This window comes from Artemia sp. Qi Xiang Cuo, chromosome 17 (assembly GCF_049724085.1).
Source record: "Artemia sp. Qi Xiang Cuo chromosome 17, ASM4972408v1, whole genome shotgun sequence".
Taxonomy (NCBI): domain Eukaryota; kingdom Metazoa; phylum Arthropoda; class Branchiopoda; order Anostraca; family Artemiidae; genus Artemia; species Artemia sp. Qi Xiang Cuo.
The window spans coordinates 40,436,960-40,461,031 of record NC_142810.1 but is presented as its reverse complement, the minus strand read 5'-3'; the positions used below and the strand labels follow the sequence as shown (position 1 = coordinate 40,461,031).

Sequence of the window (24,072 nt, the reverse complement as noted above, 5' to 3'; positions counted from 1 at the left end):
GTATGCATGCATGCATGTATGCATGCATGTGTATGTATGCATGTATGTATGCATGTATGTGTGTGTGTATGTATGTATGTATGTATGTGTGTATGTATGTATGTATGTATGTATGTATGTGTGTATGTGTATGTGTATGTGTATGTGTATGTATGTATGTATGTATGTGTATGTGTGTGTATGTGTGTGTATATGTGTGTGTGTATGTGTGTGTGTGTGTGTATGTGTATGTGTATGTGTGTATGTGTGTGTGTATGTGTGTGTGTATGTGTGTATGTGTATGTGTATGTGTATGTGTAGTGATGTATGTGTATGTGTGTATGTGTATGTGTATGTGTGTGTGTGTGTATGTGTGTAGTGTGTGTATGTGTGTGTGTGTGTGTGTGTGTGTGTGTGTGTGTGTGTGTGTGTGTGTGTGTGTGTGTGTGTGTGTGTGTGTGTGTGTGTGTGTGTGTGTGTGTGTGTGTGTGTGTGTGTGTGTGTGTGTGTGTGTGTGTGTGTGTGTGTGTGTGTGTGTGTGTGTGTGTGTGTGTGTGTGTGTGTGTGTGTGTGTGTGTGTGTGTGTGTGTGTGTGTGTGTGTGTGTGTGTGTGTGTGTGTGTTATCCCGGCGGCCTCTCTGGTCCGGGGGACCTTTGGGGGCCGGGGGAGGGCCTTTGGGGCACAGGGAGGGCCTTTGGGCACAGGGAGGGCCTTTGGGGGCCTGGGGGACATTTGGGGACCGGTGGAGGGCTCTTTGGGACCCCGTTGGTCCTTTGGGAGCTCGATGGGCCTTTGGGGGGCCCGGGGATGAGCCCATTGGGGGTCTGGGTGGGCCTTTGGGGCACAGGGAGGGCCTTTGGGTGCCCGGAGGACATTTGGGGACCGGTGGAGGGGCCTTTGGGACCCCGTTGGTCCTTTGGGAGCCCGGGGGACCTTTGAGGACCAGGGAGGGCCTTGGGGTCCGGAGGGCAGTTGGGGGCCGGTGGCGGGCCTTTGGGACCCTGTTGGTCCTTTGGGAGCTCGATGGGCCTTTGGGGGGCCCGGGGATGGTCTTTGGGGGTCTGGGTGGGCCTTTGGGGGCGCCGGCTGGCCCTTTGGGAGCTTGGGGGGCCTTTGAGGGTCCGGGGGGACAGTTGGGGGCCTGGGGGACATTTGGGGACCGGTGGAGGGCCTTTGGGAGCTTGGGGGCTTTTTGAGGACCGAGGGCTTCCTTCGGGGTTGGGGTAGGAGGATTGGAACCCTTTGGGGTTGGGTTAGAGGACCTCACAACACTGTTCAAATGAAACTTGTGTATCTATGAACGATCACACTCAAAACCTCTTCCAAAATCTCTACAAAAATCTTCTTTTAAAATGTCTCTATCTGTTTCGCCGAAATAGTTCCATAACCTGTCTAAAACGGTTTCGCCCAAATAATCCCTAAACGTAATCAGCGTGTTCCTTTGTTATTGGCATCTCTGCGCTAACGCATTTCAAATTAATAAGAAACCTTTTCGCGCGCTAAAACAATTCATCGCTAAGATGTTTCTTGCCTAATTGTTTCCATGGCCTTTGGTTATTAATATCCTTTGGAGTTCGACCAAAAGAGTTGTTCCCGAGGCAAAGACATTAATGATTTGGATCTATTCCTGGAGAAATGTTTCTAGGGCGAAAATTTTTAAAGTCTGACAGATGATGTCATTGATTGATTGATCTGTCAAGAAAGGGGAAATTAATTTGTTGTTTCTAAGGGGAATTATTGATTCACGATAGGTGAATTGAGGTCGACAGCACATAGGTGTTCCAAGGTCGATGTTGTTGTTGTTGTAAGTGCACGCTCTCAGCGAATGTCAAGGTCGATGTTGTTGTTGTTGTTTTTGGCACGCTCTCAGCGAATGTCAAGGTCGATGTTGTTGTTGTTGGACACATTGGAAAAAAGAGGTCATTGACCCCATTAACCACGTGTTCTCCCTAACGACTCTATGCCCTTATTTCCTGGTAGTCCCGTCAGTATTCTATGCCCATATAAGGAGTCCCGTTCGGAGTCGGACCCTCCTCTACTGATACCCGACTGACTGACCGTATTTCAATTATAGCTGGCATACAATAAGCGGGGTTCGGTCCCACTTTCTAGGGCTATAATGAGAGAAACGTTGAGATGGCTAGGGCACGTTCTGCGGATGAAAAATGACAAATTGCCAAAGATTGTCCTTTTCGGACAACCGTCTAGGGCTACACGGAAGGCAGGTCGTCTGCGGTTGGGGGGTGGGAAGGCTAAACGGAAGGCAGGTCGTCTGCGGGTGGGGGGTGGGTCTTCAAAAACGAGTATATGGGAAATGGGAACTTCCTTGAAGGGTGTAAAGAGCAGGGGTTTGTACAGATTGGGATGGAGGTGGAGCTTGCGTAGTTGTATTAACTCCCAGGCGGTTTGGCGCTGCGGTGAGTTGTCTCGTAGTAGTAATAGTAGTAGTTAATTTCACCTTTTAGTTACTGGATTTTTTCCGAATTTTGGATTTTTTCCAAACACATGAAAGACATGTACGAATTTTAGTTGATACCATTCCAACTTCAGAGAAACCAATATAGCTCAACTTATTTGGCAGCTTCTGCAAACCCGACTCGGTAAAATGCCCATTTTTGCCCAAAAACTTTTTATCCTTTTTCCGGCATCGTTTTTCCACTTCTTGGCATATTTTCATGCAACCAAAAAGCAACCAAAGACGTTGATTCTACGCAACATTTTAGTAAATAGAACATTTGAGATTGGCTGGTTCCAGGAAATGTATGTTTTTAGATTTGCCAAAACTGTCAAATAGCAACTGGCTTTAAAACTGAAAATTTATGTTGGACTATGAGAGGCAACTTCCTCAGATCAAAAACATTACTAGCATCGAACCCCTACATTTCCATATTAAAAGGACTTGTTTTTTTTTTTAAATGGTAAAATAATTATAAAGTGTACAGAGGAAATAATTTATAGTAAAATTTTAGACGCCGTAATGGTATCTCACAATCATTAAGCTAATTGGGACCAGCTTAATGATTTCTCAGTTGGGACATGGAACAACGCTACTGCTCTTGCGGGTTTTTATTCTCGTGACCAGCGATATGCAGCCCAAAAATGGTAAGAGATACAAATTTCAAATATTTTTTTTTTTATATGAAAACCATAAAATTGAAAAGAAAAAAGCTTGCTTCGGAGCTGGCAAACCTTCCATTGCTTTCCGGAAACAAAAACTATATTTTTATTTTCCGCCCTACTGAAAAGTGTAACAAGAAACAAAACATAACTCGTTCCTTGTACTCTTCTCGACGGGTGACGAAATGTACAAAAGTCTCAGCGGAGCATAGAATTATTCCTTACAGATTTGAGACTGAACTCCTGTATCTCCTATAGATATCTAAGAAATTTTTCTGGAAGGGACAGTCTGGAAGTCTCTATTTTATTAGCGAAATTTTTATTTTGACCCTACTTTCTGAAATTAACATAATAGCTTAGGCCAAAACTAGACAGAAGCAGGTCCAGCCGAGATCCAGCTCATAAAGACCCGAGACCAAGGTCGGGAGTAGGGATTGGAAGGGCCTAATATAGCAAATTTCAACCAAATGTGATTGGGAAATAAAAGATGGTGTCCTATTTGTTTTAGGTGTTCTAGTCCAACCGTAGCTCAGCATGCGGGGGTGGGAGGAGTGAAAAGAGCTCCTACATCATTGTCATCAGGAAAGTTACCGATTAGAAATTCTCATATGTCGACCAAATCTGTTGAGAAATAGAGCATCCTGGTTATGCCTTTTAAAGATTAATACCTGATCTAACCTATTTTAGAAGGGCAAGTGGGGTCCCTAAACTCTTGTCGTAAGGATATCTAACAGGAGGAAGCTTCGGATCTCAATCAAACTTGGTTGTAAAGTAAGAGTGATCGTCCTAGTTGTATCTTCATGGTAAATTCTTGCCATTACGACATGTTCCAGAAGGCGTCATCGGAAACCAACCAAGTGTGAAAGAGGATGAATCCTAAATAAGAATTTTGAGAGTCTAGGACAGATCCAGCCACCCTGGGAGGGGGGGGGAGAGAAGTTGAATAAAAAAATCCTTGTCTCCATCAAATGTACAAAACCTGATGTTTAGCCCCTACCAAATTTGGTTAGAGCTAGGAGCTCGTACCAAGGGCGCCTGCCACAAATTTTCCAGGAGGGGGGGGGGGGCAAAACGCCAAAATATAAGTGGTGGTTGGGTGACAGGGAATATATTCCAGGATTTTTTTCCGTAGGAATAAGTTTATTTTTAGATCCTTTTAGGAAACTATCCTGCCTATACCACGTTTTGATTTTATAACGGCCATGTAAAATGTATCTCTTTCATAACAGGACAATTCTCCCCCTTGAGCTTAAACCCTTATATATTCAGACATTAAAAACAATAAATAGAATAGCGAAAGAAAAACAAATTTGAAACTTACTATCCAGCTATCAAATTGGCCCTCTTTCTTTTTTTTGTCCTATTCAACTAAATAATATGAACAGATTCAAAAAAATTTCGTCACAAGAGAATCTTATCTAACAGTTTGTGATGAAAAAACTGGAAGTAAAAAAGTGATTTGACCAATATTCACCTAAACTAAAAATGGGATTCTCATGACAATCACTACACCGGCAGTATTGGCTTTTTATAATGATTCTAAATATATAAAATAAATATATAAAATAAATATATATATATATATATATATATATATATATATATATATATATATATATATATATATATATATATATATATATATAAATTAACAGATGTAGACTTGTCTTTATGTAATTTCCTAAACCTTAGAATAGTTTACAGAATGAGTAGAAATTCTCAAAAACCATACCTGCCTATACCACGTTTTGATTTTATAACGGCCATGTAAAATGTACCTCTTTCATAACAGGACAATTCTCCCCTTTGAGCCTAAATCCCTTATATACTCAGACATTTAAAAAAATAGAATAGCAAAAGAAAAACAAATTTGAAACTTGCTATCCAGCTATCAAATTGGCCCTCTTTCTTTTTTTGTCCTATTCAACTAAATAATATGAACAGATTCAAAAAATTTCGTCACAAGAGAATCTTATCTAACAGTTTGTGATGAAAAAACTGGAAGTAAAAAGTGACTTGGACCAATATTCACCTAAACTAAAAATGGAATTCTCGTGACAATCACTACACCGGCAGTATTGGCTTTTTATGATGATTCTAATATATAAAATTCTTTCAGTTTATTGTTACCCACACAAAACCAAAAATCTAAGAAAATTTTCCTAATTTTTGAAAAGATCCCCCCCCCAAAAAAAGAAGCAAGAGATATTATTGAAGATCTCTTTGTTAGATACATCATAACAGAGAACTTTTAACGTGGAGGTTTCAAGCTCCAATCTTCAAAATGTGGAGTTTCGCTTTTTTTTTCAGAAGAAACATGGTCAATGCATGCTTATTTTTTTTTCATCCACGGGTAATTGTATAAAATCGTAGGTCAAGTTAATTGGAAGGGAGCTTATTCAAACGTGAATTTAAAGCTCTTTTTTAAGTGACCATACAGATTGGGCCAGGGGAAAGTCTTGTTTTCTTGCTATTTTATGGCACAAAACCACTAATTTACCCCGAAGAGGATGAATTTGCGATCAATTTAAAATTCTGAGAAGCTAATTGATTTAAAAGAATGAATAACTGTATTTTAGGCTTTCCAGTTGAAAAAGAAGTAATGCCACACGAAGGCAGTACTGGATTCAACCAAGTTGATTCGCTTTATTTGTAATGAAATTAGGCTACATTTGGCGATCTGTATTTGCGTATCAGTCATGAAGAGGGGGGGGTAATTGTTTAGGTGGGGGTAGGATAGATTCCTAAAAAGTACATTTTAATGGACAGACTGGTTACTTTTCACAAGGCTTCAGATAAATAGTGAAAGAGGTAGGGGGAGTAGGAATAAACTAAAATGTTTCTCTATACGGTTAAAATATTACATTCCCATTTCTACCAGCACAGAGGTGAAAAACGCAAGGCAGGTAGGTCATAATCAGCCCTACCAGGAAATTTCTTTGGGGTGGCAAATACTGCAAGGAACTTAGTTTTCTGCAATTTTAAATGGTGTTATTTCTTTCTCTATTTATATGATGTACTTCAATGTATTTAAACAAATGTATGTAATGCATTTTTCGATAAGAAAATCCTATTGCAGAGGTTGTGATGGCTTCAATTATGTAGAAGGTCAAAAGTTTCACAGAATTTCCATCAATACAACCAACAATACTTCTTTTCATCCAAACAAAATTCTTTAGTAGTAATATTAACAAGGACTTTTTACCAAAATTACTATTCAACGCCAAGTATTAAAGTATATTCAAATTTTATCCAAAATTGAAATTGAAAACTTAAACGTAGAACGGTACTAATGCACGTACAATTATTGATTTACACGTTTTGAAAGCAATTAACAAGGGATTTAAGGGACAGGTATCTCAAATAATATCTTGGTTAGACATGGGTATGATTTGGAAAACGATCAGAAATTAAATAAAAAAAGGAGCTTTTCAACTGAAAGCAAGAAACAGATTTGAAACCTATTTGAACAGATTATTCTTTATATGAAAGGGGCTGTCTCCTGTTTAGCTCCTTACTCTTTACTGTGAAGTTTGGCTTTTTTCCAAATTTTTTTAGAAAATTTGCAATTGGAAAAATAAAATTTTTCAAAGTACTAAAAATACTTTTGTTTAATGAGAAAGGTGTTGAGAAGGGGGCAGTCCCCCTTATATACAGAGTAATTTGTGTTTGTCTTAAGTTTTAAACTTGTTCCTTACTTTAGTTGAAAAACCTTTTCTATTTGTTTGATTGCACTTCGTGAAACTGTAAAGTTTTATGAATACCAGTACTTTTTGTAGCGCAGAAAAAAAATCAATATTTCAATGTTCTCTGTTTGCATTTTGATGGGTAATCAAACAGTTCGTGGTAATGAACTGTAATTACGGAGCGACCCGGCTCAGTAGTAACCGAAACTCTAAAAAAATGAATTTTAATACCAATTGATATATCAAAAGAATTGGCTTACTATGCTAATTCCAATGCTATAAGCTTCATTAAGTTTATTTTTACCCATCAAAAGCTAAGAGCCTGAGCAATTTTGTCGGATTTTCTAAAAAAGGGGGAAAGACCCCCTGAAGTCATAAAATTTTAATGAAAAATCACACCGTTAGATTCAGCGTATCAAACAACCCAACTGTAGAGATTTCAAGCTCATATCTGCAAAATGTGGAATCTTGTAATTTTTGCCAGAAGAAAGATCACGGATGCGTGTTTATTTGTAGTGTTTGTTTTTTTTTCCCCAGGGGTGATCATATCGACCCAGTGAGCCTAAACCGTCGAGAGAGGGCTCATTCTAATGCAAATGAAAGGTTCTAGTGCCCTTTTTATGTGACTAATTAAAAAAAAATTCCCACAAAATAAGTTTTTCAAAGAAAAGTAAAGAACTCCATTAAACAAAAAATAAGCAAAAATAAAATCAAATAATCTACCAACCTCGAAACTACCACAAATCAGCATCGATAAATAAATGAAACCCAAAACGAACAGAAATTAAAATAAATAACCAAGTCAAACTCAAAACGAGCAGAAATTAACATAAGTTGGGCGAAAAACCTCAAGGCTAGACAAAATTTGCACTTTACTGAAAAAAATACAAATTAATGTGCATTGTCAGTTTAATATACATATACTGATATTTAGTAATCATAATGTTAAAATTATTTGATTTATTAAAGTTATAAAAGTAAAAACATTTATATTTTTTCTCAGTAAAGTTGTTGCCCTCCAATCACTTGCGACTATTAAAAAGGGCATCAACCCTTTCTATTTTCAATCGAATGAGCCCCTTTTGAAATTCCCACGACAACTCCTTCGATACGAAGTGCCCTGGGCTAAACAACAACAACAACAACAAAAATTTATAATCACTTTTGACTATTAAAAAGGGCACTAGCCCTTTGAATTTCAAATCGAATGAGCCCTTTTCTGAAGTTTCTACGACAACACCTTCTACAAAAACCTTATATGCCCCCAGGGCACAACTTAAAACCCTTGCTCTGAGGGCTGTGGCGGAGTATCCTCCTCAAAACCTATTTTCTATCAGTAAATCAACTACGCTGAACAAAATGGCTATCTCAAAATTTTTATTGGATATGTTCCGGGGAATGATGGGCGTGGGGGGGACTAGTTGCCCTCCAACAACTTTCGACTATTAAAAAGGGCACTAGCCCTTTCAATTTCCAATCTAATGAGCTTTTTTTGAAGTTTCTACAACAACTCCTTCTATAAAATCATTATATGTCATCACGGCATAACTAACACCACGTGCCCTGAAGGCTTTGGGGGATTGTTCTTCTCAAAAATATGTTATATCTCTAGAAATCGACCAAGCTGAACAAAATTGCTATCTCAAAATTTTGATTGGATGTGATTTGGGGAGTACTGGGGGTGAGGGGGGCTAGTTGCCGTCAAATCATTTTTGACGATTTAAAAGGGTACTATCCCTTAGAATTTCCAATCGAATGAGCCTTTTTTGAAGTTTCTATGACAACACCTTCTATAAAAACGTTGTATGCCCCCACGGCATAACTTAAAACTCTTGCCCTGAGGGTTGTGGGGGAGTGTCCTCCTCAGAAAGGTATTTTCTATCTGGAAATCAACAAGCCTACGCTAAACAAAATGGCTATCCCAAAATTTTGATTGAATGTGTTTGGGTGAATGATGGACGTGGGGGCTATTTGCCTTCCAATCACTTTCAACTATTAAAAAAGGCACTAGCCCTTTGAATTTCCAATCAAGTGAGCCCCTTTTGAAGTTTCTATGACAATGCTTTCTATAAAAACCTTATATACCCCAGGACATTACTTAAAACCCTTGCACTGAGGGTTGTTGGGGAGTGTCCTCCTCAAAAACGTATTTTCTATTAGGAAATCAACTACACTGAACAAAATGGCTATCTCAAAATTTTAATTGGATGTAATTGGGAGAATGATGGGCGTGGGGGAGGACCTAGTTCCCCTCCAATCACTTTCGACTATTAATAAGGGAACTAGCCCTTTGAATTTTCAATCGAATGAGCCTGTTTTGAAGTTTCTACGACAACCCCTTCTTATAAAAACATTATATGCCCCCAGGGCACAGCTTAAAACCCTTGCCCTGAGGGGCTGTGGGGAGTGTCCTCCTCAAAAAGATATTTTCTATCTGGAAATCAGCTACGCTGACAAAATGCTTATCTCACAATTTTGAATGGATGTGTTTGGGGGAAAGATGGGCGTGAAGGGGGGGGGGGCTAGTTTCCCTCCAATCACTTTCGACTATTAAAAAGGGCACTAGCCATTTGAATATCCAACCGAATGAGCCTGTTTTGAAGTTTCTACGACAACACCTTCTTATAAAAACCTTATATGCCCCCAGGGCATAACTTAAAACCCTTGCCCTGAGGGTTGTGGGGGAGTGTTATCCTCTAAAACCCAGTTTCTATCTGGAAATCAACTACATTGAACAAAATGGCTATCTAACAATTTTGATTGCATGTGTTTGGGGGAAAGATGGGCGTGGGGGCCAGGTGCCCTCCAATCCATTTGGACTATTAAAAAGGGCACTAGCCCTTTGAATTTCCAATCAAATGTGTCTTTTTTTGAAGTTTCTAGAACGACACCTTCAATAAAAAGTGTGTATGCCCCCAGGGCATAACCAACAACCCTTGCCCTGAGGGTTGTGGGGAGTGTGCTCCTCGAAAACACATTTTCTATCTGGAAATCAACTACGCTGAACAACAGGTCTATCTCAACATTGGGTTGGGTTGTGTTGGGGGGAATGATGGGCGTGGGGGGGGCTAGTTACCCTACAATCACTTTTGATCGTTAAAAAGGGCAGTAAAACTCTCGATTTCCATTCGAATGAGCCCCTTTTGAAGTCTTCACGGCAACCTCTTCAGTATGAAATGTCCTGTTATAAAGAAAAAAAATAATAAACTGTACAGTGTGTCAACATTGATCTTATATGCCCTCAGGGCACAACTTAAAACCCTTGCCCCGAGGGTTGTGGGGGGGGGGTGTCCTCCTCAAAAAGATATTTTCTATCTGGAAAACAACTACACTGAAACAAATGGCTGTTTCAAATTTTTTAGGGGAGGTTCTGGGGTGAATGATTGGCGTGGGGAGGAGGGCCATGTTCTCTTCGATCCTTGTTAATTCTTTAAAATGATACTAGCAACTCCAATTTCCAATCAAATTAGCCCTTTTTAAAGTTTCTATGACAACTCCTTCGATACGAAGTGCTCAGGTATGGAGAAAAAAAAACACATTATGCCCACATCGTTCTTTACTTAGGCAGCGCTAGCGCGCTGCCTATGACCAAAATAAGTGGAGGGCAATTAGGCCCCCTCCCACGGCACCTGTTTCTCAAAATAGTCTGGTCAAAACTTTGAGATAGTTTTTTCTTCAGCATAGTTGAAAGGCCCAATAACTATGTCTTTAGAGATAAAATTACGCCATACAGCCCCCAGGGAAAGGTTTTTAAGTTATAAAATTGACCATTTGTTTTGTTTGTTAATGGGAATATGCATACATTCTTCGGGCGGGGAGGGGAGGAAGAATTTTATGCTGGGAGGATTTTACATGGGGAGAATTTTCCATGGAGAGGGAAGTTTTAAGGGGTTGAACTTTTAAGGGAGAAATTTTACACTTAGTGGATTCGCCAGAATTCCGACATGAAATTTTTTTATTTGTCTTGCTTTTTCTTTACCGGTTCAATTTTAGGCGTGGAGATGTTAAGGGTAATTGTCCAGGGTAATTTCTCGCCAGGATTGAATTGCCCAGAGGATATTACTGTGGGGAGGGGGATTTTTCCGTGGAGGTGAAGCCAGGTATCCTGGCGTTATTTAAAAAACGATCAGAAATTAAATACAAAAAAAAGTTTTTTCAACTGAAAGTAAGGAGCAGCATTAAAACTTAGAACGACCAGAAATTATAACATATATGAGGGGGGTTGCAACCCCTGAATATTTATCAAAAGTGACTCAAAAAGGAGGCAGCTATGAGGTTGAGTTCTAGGTTTGGAATACAATTTAGCTTGTTTACTTTATTTCACAAAAAATTTAAAATTACCTGATATGATCGACACTTGGCAGGTATTGTCTGGCCAGGTCGCAACTGAATGCAATCTCCTCGAACAAGTAAAGCCCATGGGACATTAACAAGCTTTCCATCTCTTAGTGTCGGCTGAAGAACAATGCTTGGAGAAAGAGGGCTGCAAAGGTTAGGGTAATTTTTCTCATCCCATTTTGAAATTTTACTACAATCTGAAACAAGTTCAAACATTGACATTGGTAGAGACAATATGTTTTGGAACAGATATTGACACTTTGGCATAGATTGATATGCGTTTAACGAAATTAACAGTTCACAGAAAAATAGCTTGGGTGATACCAACATTTTTTATATATGCAATATTTTTATATTTTTACTATTTATGCTTACGAATTGAAAATGGGTTTTTCTTATATGTTGAATAGGTAAAGGTCGAATAAAAATTGAAATCCTTACGATGTACCTTTGCTTTATGTGACGACTATATGATTTGCAGAAAATATAATGATCAGGTTACTTTTAAAAATGAGATTGCTAGCAGGCTGTTTTAAAACGAATTTTGGAGTAAATATTATCAATTAATATAAAAAGAAGCTTGTCTGAGAATGACCTACCCCGACCCAAGCTCCAGCTTCGTGTAGAACCGGTACATGCACAGAGTTTACTTCAGGCGGGGAGGGGGGTAATAAAGTACAAAAATAGGCAAATTTTACAAAAACATGGGACAATCACAAGATTATCGTTTTCGAACTAATCGCAAAGAAAGTTCAGCATAATCTTTTAATCTTCCCGGATTATCTAGAGATTCAATATTTTTTTTAATTCCTCATATCATGGTCGCGGCGGTAGCTGCAATCTAGTAAAGAACAAACCACGACCCATGATAACAAAAAAAAAATCTAGTAAAAGAAAAAAAAATGGCTAGGGAGAGAAAAATGTTATTTGTAGCTGATTCAGGAATGGTAACTATTATTTTAGCAAAAAATTATAAAATTTTCATTGAAATGAATATGTAAATAAGAGATATATCCGACTATTGCCCAAACAGACACAATTTTAGTATTGGTCTTCCATGACACAAAAAGTGGAAAATCTGAAACTCTTTCATATGTAGAAAATGATGTATCTCCTGATTCTCTGCTTTCAGCCGGTAGTGCTATGCGTGGTTGGTGGCAAATCATCCAACACTCCCCGTTTAAAACTAAAAAGGTAATCAAATTTTGTTTTAAGGCTTTTTATTAAAAATTATTCCATAAAAGAAGGACATCTACAAAGTTTCGTCAAAACTCAAGGCCAAGGGTGTCAAAGTATCTTTTTCTTTCCCTCAGTGTTTTTATGTGGATGTGTTAGAACAGCTATGCCTAATCTTCATTTAAGAATTTTTTAGGTGACCATACGGAACTAATAAAAGAACTTACTATAGGACCTCCTGTTGGAAAATCAGACCACGCTAAAATTTACATAGAGGTGATTATAAGTTGCGAAACTATGAGAAAAAAAGAGAGGTGGATGTATTCAAAAGGTGACTACAATACCATGCGAACGGAGCTAGAAGTTTTCAACTGGACTGAAATACTAAATAACACAGATCTAGTAGATGGCATGTACAGAAAGTTTGCATCCGTAATTATCGATCTCACAAAGAAGTATGTACCAATAGTCAAAATATTTCAACGACCGCCTCTAAAACGAGAGATCCTTGACCTAATAAAAAACAAACGGCAAGCCTGGGAGACGCTCATGCAGACTGATATCGAAATTAATCGTAGAAATTATCGCAGAATCGCCAACAAAGTCAGGAAAGCCACTAGACAAGAAGCAAGCGAAAAGGAGAGGAAAGTAGCCGAAAACTCAAAGATCAACCCCAAGGCGTTTTGGAACTTCGTGAACTCAAACAGAAAAGAACAGCCTGGTTATTCCCGATCTTAGAAACTCAGAAACAAAATTAACGATCAGTGACCCAATAGCTAAAGCCAACCTACTAGATCAGCAGTTTTCAACAGTTTTCAAAACAGAGAGCGACAAAGATGAAAGTCGAGAGGAATGTCAGCCACTAGTCATAGGCAAATTTGAAGACATAGAACTGACAATACAAATGGTCTACAAAAAACTAAAAAATCTAAACCCTTACAAATCAGAAGGTCCTGATGACCTACATCCTATAGTGCTCAAAGAGCTGGCACAAGAAATTGCAGCGCCATTGCACTACATTTTTATCAAGTCGCTACAAACAGGGAACCTGCCTGATACATGGAAGCAAGCAACAGTGAAACCCCTCTTCAAAAAAGGAAGCAAATCAGATCCAAGTAATTATAGACCTATCAGTTTAACCTGTATTACATGCTAAATACTAGAATCTTTACTCCAGGATAATATATTACAGTACCTACTCGAAAGAAGCCTCATTTCACCCGCACAGTTTGGATTTCTCGAGAAAAGATCAGCAGAAAGCCAGCTACTTGTTGCTACAAACGCCTGGAGAAAAAATATGGATAGTAGGATGCAGGTAGATATTTTATCCTTAGATCTCAGAAAAGCCTTTGATAAAGTCTTACAAAGTCAACTTCTTCGAAAACTACAGTCTTTCGGTGTTGGCGATACTATTCTAAAGTGGGTTCTCAACTTTCTGAAAGGAAGATCTCAGCGAGTGAAACTGGAGGGATATCTTAGCAGCAATGAGACAAAAGTCACAAGTGGAGTGGTTCAAGGTAGTGTTCTTGGGCCTTTACTATTCAATGTTTACATAAATGATCTCCCAAATAACATAGATTCAGAGATACTGCTTTATGTAGATGACACGAAAATCTTTCGCGCAATAATAAGCTTTGAAGATACAGAAATACTGCAGCAACACTTAAACAAAACAGCAGAATGAATGAAAAAAAGGAGCATGGATGTGAATACAGAAAAAAGTAGTCACATTCGGCTAGGCCCAAAACACATTTCTCAGTACTACTGCTTTGAAGGACAACAGATACCTATACAAGAAGAAGCTCGAGATTTGGGAGTGACAATAGACCAATAGACCCAAGACAGTGACATGACTTTCACCAAGCACTACGAGTCAATCATCTCTAAGTCATCACAAGTCTTGGGAATTATTCGAAGAAATTTCTCTCTTACCGAATCAGCACTGTTTTCTATACTCTTCAAATCGTTAGTGAGACCAATGATCGAATACGGTCATACAACAACCAGACCATTTTTTCAAAAAGACAGCAATGCAATAGAAAAAATCCAAAGGAGGGCTTCCAAAGGTTTAAGCTAACTGAAGAACGTTTCAGAAGAGATGTTGGTAGATGGGCATTCAGCAACCGCATTGTCTCCGAGTAGAACGCACTACCGTCAGGCACTGTTAACTCAGATTCAGTCAATGCATTTAAGAACAAGATTGACAATCATTATAGTGATAAAGCATTTGATTATTTAAATTTTTGTAGATAGAGGCGCAAGCCTGTTTTCGCAATATATAATAATTATTATTATTATTATAGATCTTTTGGAATCCAAAGGAGATAAAAAGAATTCCATGTTTGCAATAAACATAATATATTGAAAATCTTATTAAATTGCGTTATTATTCCTCCTGTTCAGCAGTGGAATTTAAGGCTTTCTATCAAACAGAGAGAAGGCTCAGAACCCGACAAAATTCAGGAGACTTACTTGTGATTCATTTGATAACGAATTGATTTGACATTGTTTTTTTTTTTGTCAGCATATCTAATGGATTTGTGACGATCTGGTTGACCTCTAACGGCCAACCAGAGAGACGGGTCCCAGGAGGGACGAAAATTCATATGTTACTGCTACAGACAAGTCTACCAGAATAAGTGGTTAGATTGGAGTGGCTGAAATTCAAAAATATTCCGCTGGGCCAACTTCGAAAAGTCTGTCATGAAATAATGGCTAGAAACTATCGAAGCTTTCCACAAAAACCATAATATTCCTATTCGTATGACTTAATAACAGGGCCAGATCCCAGGATTTTGGCGGGGCAGCTCGGTTGCAAATGAAAATTATACTCTATAGAGGATGCCTTTTTTTTCCTAGTATTTACATTCTTTTGAGCTTTAATCTACAAATATAGAAATTGTAACAACGGAAAATGCCCTGACGAAGATGGGCTGAGGTATAAAAAGTCCTTTCCGGTGTTGTTTGATGGTTTGGGGTCTGGACTCTGTTACGAGCTCGTATCTCTGCCCTTTCCACCGGAATTAGACCGTGATAGCATAAACTTATAGCTGAGTCGCGATGGACCTTTCACGAGTTTGTCTAGGCAAAACTGTGACCACAAATAGCGCTGCAGTGTGACCCTGAGGAATAGCACTCCTCGAAGAAATTATAGCCTAGTAAACGACACAGTATGGCAAGCCTCTTTTTAGCCATGTAATTTATAATGGGTCGCTTCCTTATTATAGTAAAATATTTTAGGCATGAATATATAACGAGTCGAAGGAAATTACCTATGCAGGCCGTCGAACCTTGTTGATAAGAAATCCTTATCAAGTGTGAACACCATATGGTGACCAAAATGGGACCAGAATTGCGAAAGCATTCTAAGACCCATAAAAGCGGAGTATATCAGTCGTAGTGGTATATGCCCCTGTGAAACCGATTGATGAAGACGATAGGATCTTAGATTAATTTTATATTCGGAGAGAGGAACAAATCGATAGGATCCAGAGAGAAATGGGGTATTTTACCAGGGGACTTTAATGCCAAGATTGGTACAAATGGCGATAGATGGCATTCTAGCTTAGCTAAATTTAGCAAAAGAAGCAAATTAGCCATCGTAATAGACTGCTATAGTTTTTTTGGTACAATAATATAATTATGACATACACGGTATTCGGTCATAAAATGGCCCATAAGCTAACACGGAACTTATTGATTGTGTTAATATAGGTTAAAGACTCATCGACATACGACACTGAGGCATAAAGGAGCGCCATAATTGATGTAATAACGATCACCTACTAAAGGCTAGAGACTAGTAAATGTAAAGATGAAATTTGGGAAGCTTGGGCAGTTATAATGTTGATGATTCTATAATGATAATCTGAGAGGATCTTTCAAAGAACAGCTGATCATGAGGCTGAAGAGTTTAGAATTTGACAATATAGAAGATGGGTGGAAAAATTTTAGGAAACAGTTTGCGAAGCAGCAGAAGATGTCTCAGGGGGAGATTTTGAGACCCCGCCAGGATCATTAGTAAAAATGCTTCAATCCAATCAGAAAAAAAGAAGTTTGTCATTCTGACACTAAGATTCGAGATCATGAACTTCGCAAATATGAGTTTTATATCGTAGATGATGTTATGGGGGTTCTTCCTTATCATAGGCAGTGCGCTAGCGCTGCCTAAGTAAAGAACGATGTGGGCACAATGTGTTGTTTTTTAGTTGTTTTTTCTCCATTACCTGGCACTTCGTATCGAAGGAGTTGTCGTAGAAAGTTCGAAAAGGGCTCATTCGATTGCAAATTGGAGTGGCCAATGCCTCTTTTAATAGTCGAAAGTGATTGGAGGGCAACTAGCCCCCCCACGCCCATCATTCCCCCAAACACATCCAATCAAAACTTTGAGATAGCCATTTTGTTCAGCGTAATGGATTTCCAGATAGAAATTATCTTTTTGAGGAGGATACTCCCCCACAACCCTCGAGGCAAGGGTTTTAAGTTATGCCCTGGGGGCATATAAGGTTTTTATATAAGGCGTTGTCGTAGAAACTTCAAAAAAGGCTCATTCGATTGGAAATTCAAACAGCTAGTGCCCTTTTTAATAGTCGAAATTGATTGGAGGACAACTAGCCTCCCCCCGTGCGCCCATCATTCCCCCAAACACATCCAATCAAAATTTTGAGATAGCCATTTTGTTCAGCGTAATTGATTTCCAGATGGAAGATATTTTTTTGAGGAGGAAACTCCCTTAGAACCCTCAGGGAAAGGGTTTTAAAATATGCCCTGGTGGTATATAAGGTTTTTATAGAATGGGTTGTAGAAACTTCTAAAATGGCTCATTCAATTGGAAATTCAAAGGGCTAGCGCCCTTTTTAATAGTCGAAAGTGATTGGAGGGCAACCAGCCCCCCCCCACGCCCATCATTCCCCAAAACACATCCAATGAAAATTTTGAGATATCCATTTTGTTCAGCGTAGTTGATTTCCAGATAGAAAATATGTTTTTGAGGAGGACACTCCCTCACAGCCCTCGGGGCAAGGGTTGTAAGCTATGCCCTGTTGGAATGTGAGATTTTTATAGAAAGAGTTGTCGTAGAAACTTAAAAAAAGGTTTATTCAATTGGAAATTCAAAGGGTTAGTGCCATTTTTCATAATTCAAAGTGATTGGATGGTAACAAACCCCCCTCTCACGCCCACATTTTCCCCAAACACATCCAATCAAAATTTTGAAATAGCTATTTTTTTCAACGTAGTTTAAAGTTCTGGTAATTAGGTCTTTGAGGATGAACACCCCCTCACAGCCCACAGGACAAGGATTGTAAGTTATGCCCTGGGGGCATATACATTTTTAAAAGAAAGCGTTGTCGTAGAAAGTTCAAAAAGGGCTCATTCGATTAGAAATTGAAATGGCTTGTGCCATTTTTAATAGTCGAAAGTAATTGGAAGGCAACTAACACCCCTTCCACACCCACCATTTACCCAAACCCATCCAATCACAATTTTGAAGTAATCATTTTGTTCCACGCAGTTATAGTTTAGCAAATTATACCTTTAAGCAGGACACTGCCCACAAAGTCTTCAGAGCAAGGGTTATAAGTTATGCCCTGGGGAGATATAAGTTTTTATTGAAATCTTTGTCGTAGAAACTTTAAAAAGGGCTCATTCGATTGGAAATTCGAAGGTCTAGTGCCCTTTTTAATAGTCAAAAGTGATTTGAGGGCAACTAACCCCCCTCTCTCGCCCACCTTTTCCTCGAATACATCCAATCAAAATTTTTAGATAACCATTTGTTCAGTGTTGTGGATTTCCAGATAGAAATTATTTTTTTGAGGAGGACACTCCCCCACAGCCCTCAGGGCAAGGGTTGAAAGTTATGCCCTGGGGCCATATAGGTTTTTTTCTGAACCCGTCGTCGTAGAAACTTCAAAAAGGGCTCATTCGATTAGAAATTGAAATGGCTAGTACCCTTTTTCATAGTCGAAAGTGATTGGAAGGCACCTAACACCCCTTCTTCGCCCAACATTTCTCCAAAAACATATCCAATCAAAATTTTGAAATAGCCATTTTGTTCAACGCAGTTAAAGTTCAGGAAATTATACTTTAGAGCAGGACACTTCCCCGACAGTTTTCACGGCAAGGGTTGTAAGTTATGCCATTGGGGCATATAAGGTTTTTATTGAAAGGTTTGTCGTAGAAACTTAAAAAAGAGCTCAATCGATTAGAAATTAAAAGGGCAAGTGCCCTTTTTAATAGCCGAAAGTGATTTGAGAGCAACTAACCCCCTCTCACGCCCACCTTTTGCCCAAACACATCCAATCAAAATTTTTAGATAGCGATTTTATTCAACGCAGTTGAAAGTTTTGGAAATTTGGTCTTTAAGGATGACTACCTCACCCCCCAACAAACCTCAAGGCAAGGTTTTTAAGTTATGCCTTGGTAGCATGTACGGTTTTTTATTGAAGGCTATGTTGTAAAAACATCCAAAAGGGCTCACGCATTTGAAAATTGAAAGGGATATCGCCCTTTTAATAGTCAACACTGATTGAAGGGCAACTAACCCCCCTCTCGCGTTCACCATTTCAACAAACACATCCAATCAAAATTTTGATATAGGCTTATGCATTTTGTTCAACGTATTCGAAAGTTCTGGAAATTAGGTCTTTTAGGATGATAACCCCATCAGAGCTTTCAGTGCAAGGGTTTTAAGTTATGCCCTGGGGGCATATAAGTTTTATATAGAAAGTTGTTGTAGAAATTTCAAAAGGGGCTCATTTGATTGGAAATTGAAATTGCCCTTTTTAATACTCGAAAGTGAGTGGAGAGTAATTAACCCCCCTCTTACGCCCACCATTTCCCCAAACACATTCAAAGTTTAGAGATAGCCATTTTGTTCAACGTAGTTGAAAGTTCTGGAAATTATGTCTTTAAGGATGACAAACCCCCCAGAGTCCTCAGGGCGAAGGTTGTAAGTTATGTCCTGGGGGTATATAAGGTTTTTAATGATAGAGTTTTCGTAAAAACTTCAAAAGGGGCTGATTCAATTGGAAATTTAGAGGGCTAGTGCCCTTTTTAATAGATGAAAGTGATGGGAAGGTAACTAACCCCTCTCTCACGCCCACCATTCCCCCAAACACATCCAATAAAAATTTTCGGATAGTCATTTTGTTCAACGTAGTGGAAAGTTCTCGAAATTAGGTCTGTGAGGATGACAACCCCCCCCCAGCCCTCAGAGCGAGAGTTGTAAGTTATCCCCGGGGGGCATATAAGGTTTTTATTGAAAGCGTTGTCGTAGAAACTTCAAAAGGGCTCATTTGATTGGAAATTGAAAGGGCTAGTGCCTTTTTTAGTTGTTGAAAGTGATTGGAGAAAGACTAACGCCCCTCTCACGCCAACCATTTACTCAAACACATTCAATCAAAATTTTGAGTTAGCTATTTTCTTTAAAATTGTTGAAAATTCTTGCAATTAGGTCTTAGAGGATGACAACCACCCTCACAGCCCTTAGGGCAAGGGTTTTAATTTATGCAATGGGTGTAAATTAGGTGTCTACAGAAAGCGTTGTAGTAGACAATCAAAAAGGGCTAATTTAATTCTACATTTAAAGGGTTAGCGCACTTTTAAATATCTAAAAGGGGATACAGTGCTTGACATTTTTATATTAAAGATCAATGTAGGTAAAGCGTATTATTTTGTTGTTGTTGTTGTTGTTGTTTAGTCCAGGGCACTTTTTAACGAAGCAGCTGTCGCGGAGAATTAAAAAGGAGCCCATTTGATTGAAAATAGAAAGGGCTGATGCCTCTTTTAATAGTCGAAAGTGATTGGAGGAAAACTAATCCCCCTCCCACGCCCCCCCACCAATTTTACTTTATGTTTTAAAAATAAATGTTGCCATAAGATTAAATCACAATGCACTGTGTTAATACTACTTCCCAATAAGGAATCTCAGCAGTATCCCAAGACCGACTGAGGGTATTATGTTCAAACTTTTGGGGCTGATTCTGCTCTTAAGATTTAACCAAATCAAAATAGCGTAAGTGTATCCAAGCTACCAAGGAAAGTAAACAGATTTTTTTGCGAATAGTATCAAGTTTTCCATTTCAGGTCGACTAGACGAGGTATGAAAGTAAATTAAACACTACTATTTGTGTCCAGATTTTTAAGAGGGTGTTTGTTGTAAAAAATTGCTGAAAATTTTTCTCCAGCATACAAATAGCAGGCCAATCTATAAATCTTTAAAAAAACGAAAAGATTTAAAGTATTATTTTCTTTCTCCCTGAAAAGACTATGTCAATATATTGAAATAACTGAAATAGCTGTGAAATAACTTGAAAAACCAGTTCCCATTGACAAGAATTGTCAAGTTAAGTGGAAATCTTACTTTATAAGACTTGCTATGTTAAGTAGAAATTTTGTGTGAATAATTACAGGCACTGGAATAGTGACTCGGATGCATTTGTGAGGCCCAGCCCTCAAAGAAGGATAAGTAATCTTTCTAATTATTATAACTATATTTCCGGATTAATTATGACTTCTGTTAATTTTTCTGAAACTCTACAAGAAATTAATCGAAAATTGAACGGAATAGAAATAGTTTCATCGCAGGTTCAAGAACTGAGAAACTACCTATTTGCTATTTCGTCGCGAATTGATTCGACAGTAGACAAGTTCTCGGAGGATACGTCACAATTGAAGAAAGATTACCTAAGTTTGCAAGCTGAAATGTCGGCTACTAACGTAAAATTGCAAAGACTAGAAAATGAGTCTAAAAAGTGTAATTTGGTCCTGTATAATTTCGATCCTACAAACAAAGGTTCTTCGTTACGAGAAGATGTAATGAGAGCGCTCAACTTACATGTGCCACATTTAGGGCTGAAAATGATGGACATTAGAGACATTTTTCGGCTAAACGCTAAACAAGGCACGCGACCGGTGCTGGTTAAGTTTACAAGTGGTTACATTCGTGATACTATATTGCGTTCAAGTGCGCACCTGAAAAGGGTGGGTCTTGGTGTTAGTCCCGATTATACAAAGCGTGAATTGTCTATTCGTAACCACCTAAAGCCTTTTCTTGAACGGGCTAGAGGAGAAAATAGAGAAACAAGACTAAGAGGGACAAAGTTATATATTGGTCAACAGTGTTTTACGTATAGTTTAGATAAGCAGTATGTAGTTGAGGTTACGAATTCCCCTAATATAGAGTCATCAGCGAGTACCATGACCCATTTTAAGGAAATTTTTCGGCCAAAGTTTCTCCGTGTACCTGGGTCTTTATCAGTGCCACAAAAAAGTTTAGCAAAGAGTTTTTTTTCTGAAAATAATCGGTTTAACCTGGAAGAACCTTGCAATTCAAGATCGCTTTCTGGATTTTCATCCTCAATTCAATCTTTCTTTAGTATGGAAGAGAAGCATAGTAGCGATAACGAAATAAATGGGGTAAACAGTGAAAATCTGGTTATTAAAAAATGTTACATATCAACTTTTGTCGGGCCCGTGGTGGCTCCCAGATGTAACAGCCAACAAATTATTAGCCCAGATGACCACCTAAGACAGAAGAGCAAGTCGGTTAGAGCTGACGACCCTAATAAAATGGAGCCTAGGCGGCTATTTAACTCGTCACAACCCATTAGCTCAAATAGTGGATAGGATAAGCAGGGCCATGGCGCAATTTACGAGTGTCATTTAGCGCATTGGAATGTTCAGGGCTTTTCGTATCTTAAATTAGAGTGTCTTCTTAAATGTTGTGATTTTTCAGTTTTATTAGTAGAAACGTGGCTGGAAAAAGAGGAGAGAATAGAAGGTTTTTCTTATTTTGGATCACAAAGAAAGCGATCGCAGAATGGTAGAACTTATGGAGAAGTGGCATTATCGATAACGAATAGATGGCGAAACTTATCTCGGTTGAAAAGTGTTTCATGTAATCTAGTATGGGTGCGAGTATCTTTAGGTAGTAACTCGTTTATCTTTTGTTCAGTGCATTTACCGCCGGAAACTAGCACTTTTAGTGATGAAGATACCTGGGAGATATCAGAAAATGATATGGATTGTTTTTCAGAACAGTTTCCATCCGATTATTTAATTTTTCTAGGGGATTTTAACGGATATACAGGCGAGGACAAAGGAGCCCGTGAGGAGGAGGTGGGTCTCGAACTAGGAAAATAATGGAGTTTATATGATTGAGCCGTCGGTTAGGAGGAGGACGAGTAAGGACGGTCATCGGAGAAAGAATAATTGGGGGAAAAATTATTGGATTTTTGTGGTAAGCAGAATTTGGTTATTTTGAATGGGAGGACAGGGAAGGATAAAGGAGTGGGGGATTTTACATGTTTTTCGGGTAGATCTCCAAGTGTTATAGATTATGGGGTTGTTAGTCTGGAGCTTCTTTCTTGTTGTGTGGATTTTGAGGTGATGGCGCTGGCTGGGTCGGATCACGTGCCTATTAGGGTTGAATTAGGAGGGAGAGGATGGGCTGAGAGCCGGAAAAAGAAGTTAGGGGCTAAGGGAAAGATGGATAATGAGCTTGATTGGAGGGAAGGTTTAAGGTTTGAGAATGATAGTGAGGAGAAGTTTAAAAAAGTACTAGTTGAAGATAAAGGGCTGGATTCATTTATTCAGAAGAGTGAGGATATGGAAAGGGAAGGGGATAGAGCAGGTTCTGTTGATTATTTGTCGGGGGTTTTGTATAAGATTGGAACTAAGGTGGCATGCAGGAGAAAAAATGGTAGAAGTATTGGTTTGATGAGTTTTTTTGATAAGGATTGTGAGGAAAAGAAGAAGGAGGATTTAGTAGCTTTTAGATTGCTTAAGGCTAGTAGTACAGTTGATCTGGAAAATAATTTGCAGGTTTTTAGGGACAAGCGAAGGGGATATAAAAGGCTACTTAAGTTGAAGAAGAGACGTTCTGAAGAGGAAGAGAGCCAAAAAATACGGGAGAAATTTAACGTGAATGATACAACGGAGTTCTGGAAGTTAATTAGGAAATCAACAGAAAATAGGAAGTTGACTGATTCAGTCCCTCACGCCGATACCTGGCCAGAATACTTAGAACAAAAATATAAAGAGATATACACCGAAGAGGACGAAGAGAGAGCTAATGAGGAGATGAATAGTTTAGAAGAAACAGCCGATTTTGAGTTGGATTCAGAGGACGCTAAACTACTGGAACCGGTTGGACAGGAGGAAATATGGCACGCCTTGAAAAGCATGAGAGGGAACTCAGCACCGGGCATCGATGGAGTACCAACTAAGCTGCTGAAATGGTCAAGAGCATGGATACTGCCAGTGCTTGCATTGATATTCTCGGCAATTCTAAGTATACCTCTATGGCCAAAAAATTGGCAGATATCGATTATGATCCCATTATTTAAGAAAGGAGAAAGAAACCTACACAAGAACTATAGGGGGATAAGTTTAGGAAGTTCTATCAGTAAGCTATTTTGTAGAGTCCTTTCTAGTAGGATGGATAAATGGTTGCATTATAAAGGTATATTAATTGAATGTCAGGCAGGGTTTAGGAAAAACTATAGTACAATTGATCAAATATTTTGTTTACAGGCTTTAGCTAGTAAATATACGAGGCATAGGAAAAATAGGCTATATACGGCGTTTTTGGACATTAGGGGAGCATTTGACGAAGTTTCAAGGAGTTTGTTGAAAGTGGTGTTGGTGAAATTAGGATTGCCAATTAGGTTAGTAGAAGTTATAATGAAAATGTATGAGGTGGTTAAACTAGTAGTGAAGGTAGGTATTTCTTATTCTAGGCCAGTTTTAAGTAATGTAGGCCTCAAACAGGGA

At 38.7% G+C, this 24,072-nt stretch overlaps 1 protein-coding gene across 1 annotated transcript in view; it reads right to left on the bottom strand.

Annotated features, from left to right (window-relative positions):
* Positions 1–24,072, bottom strand: part of l(2)k05819 (transmembrane protein 94-like protein l(2)k05819) — a 259,706-nt gene that overhangs the window by 155,687 nt on the left and 79,947 nt on the right. Inside the window, exon 5 of the mRNA XM_089102832.1 lies at positions 11,125–11,318. Coding sequence (XP_088958958.1) covers positions 11,125–11,318 — 194 coding nt within the window. The remainder of the gene's footprint in view (positions 1–11,124; positions 11,319–24,072) is intronic.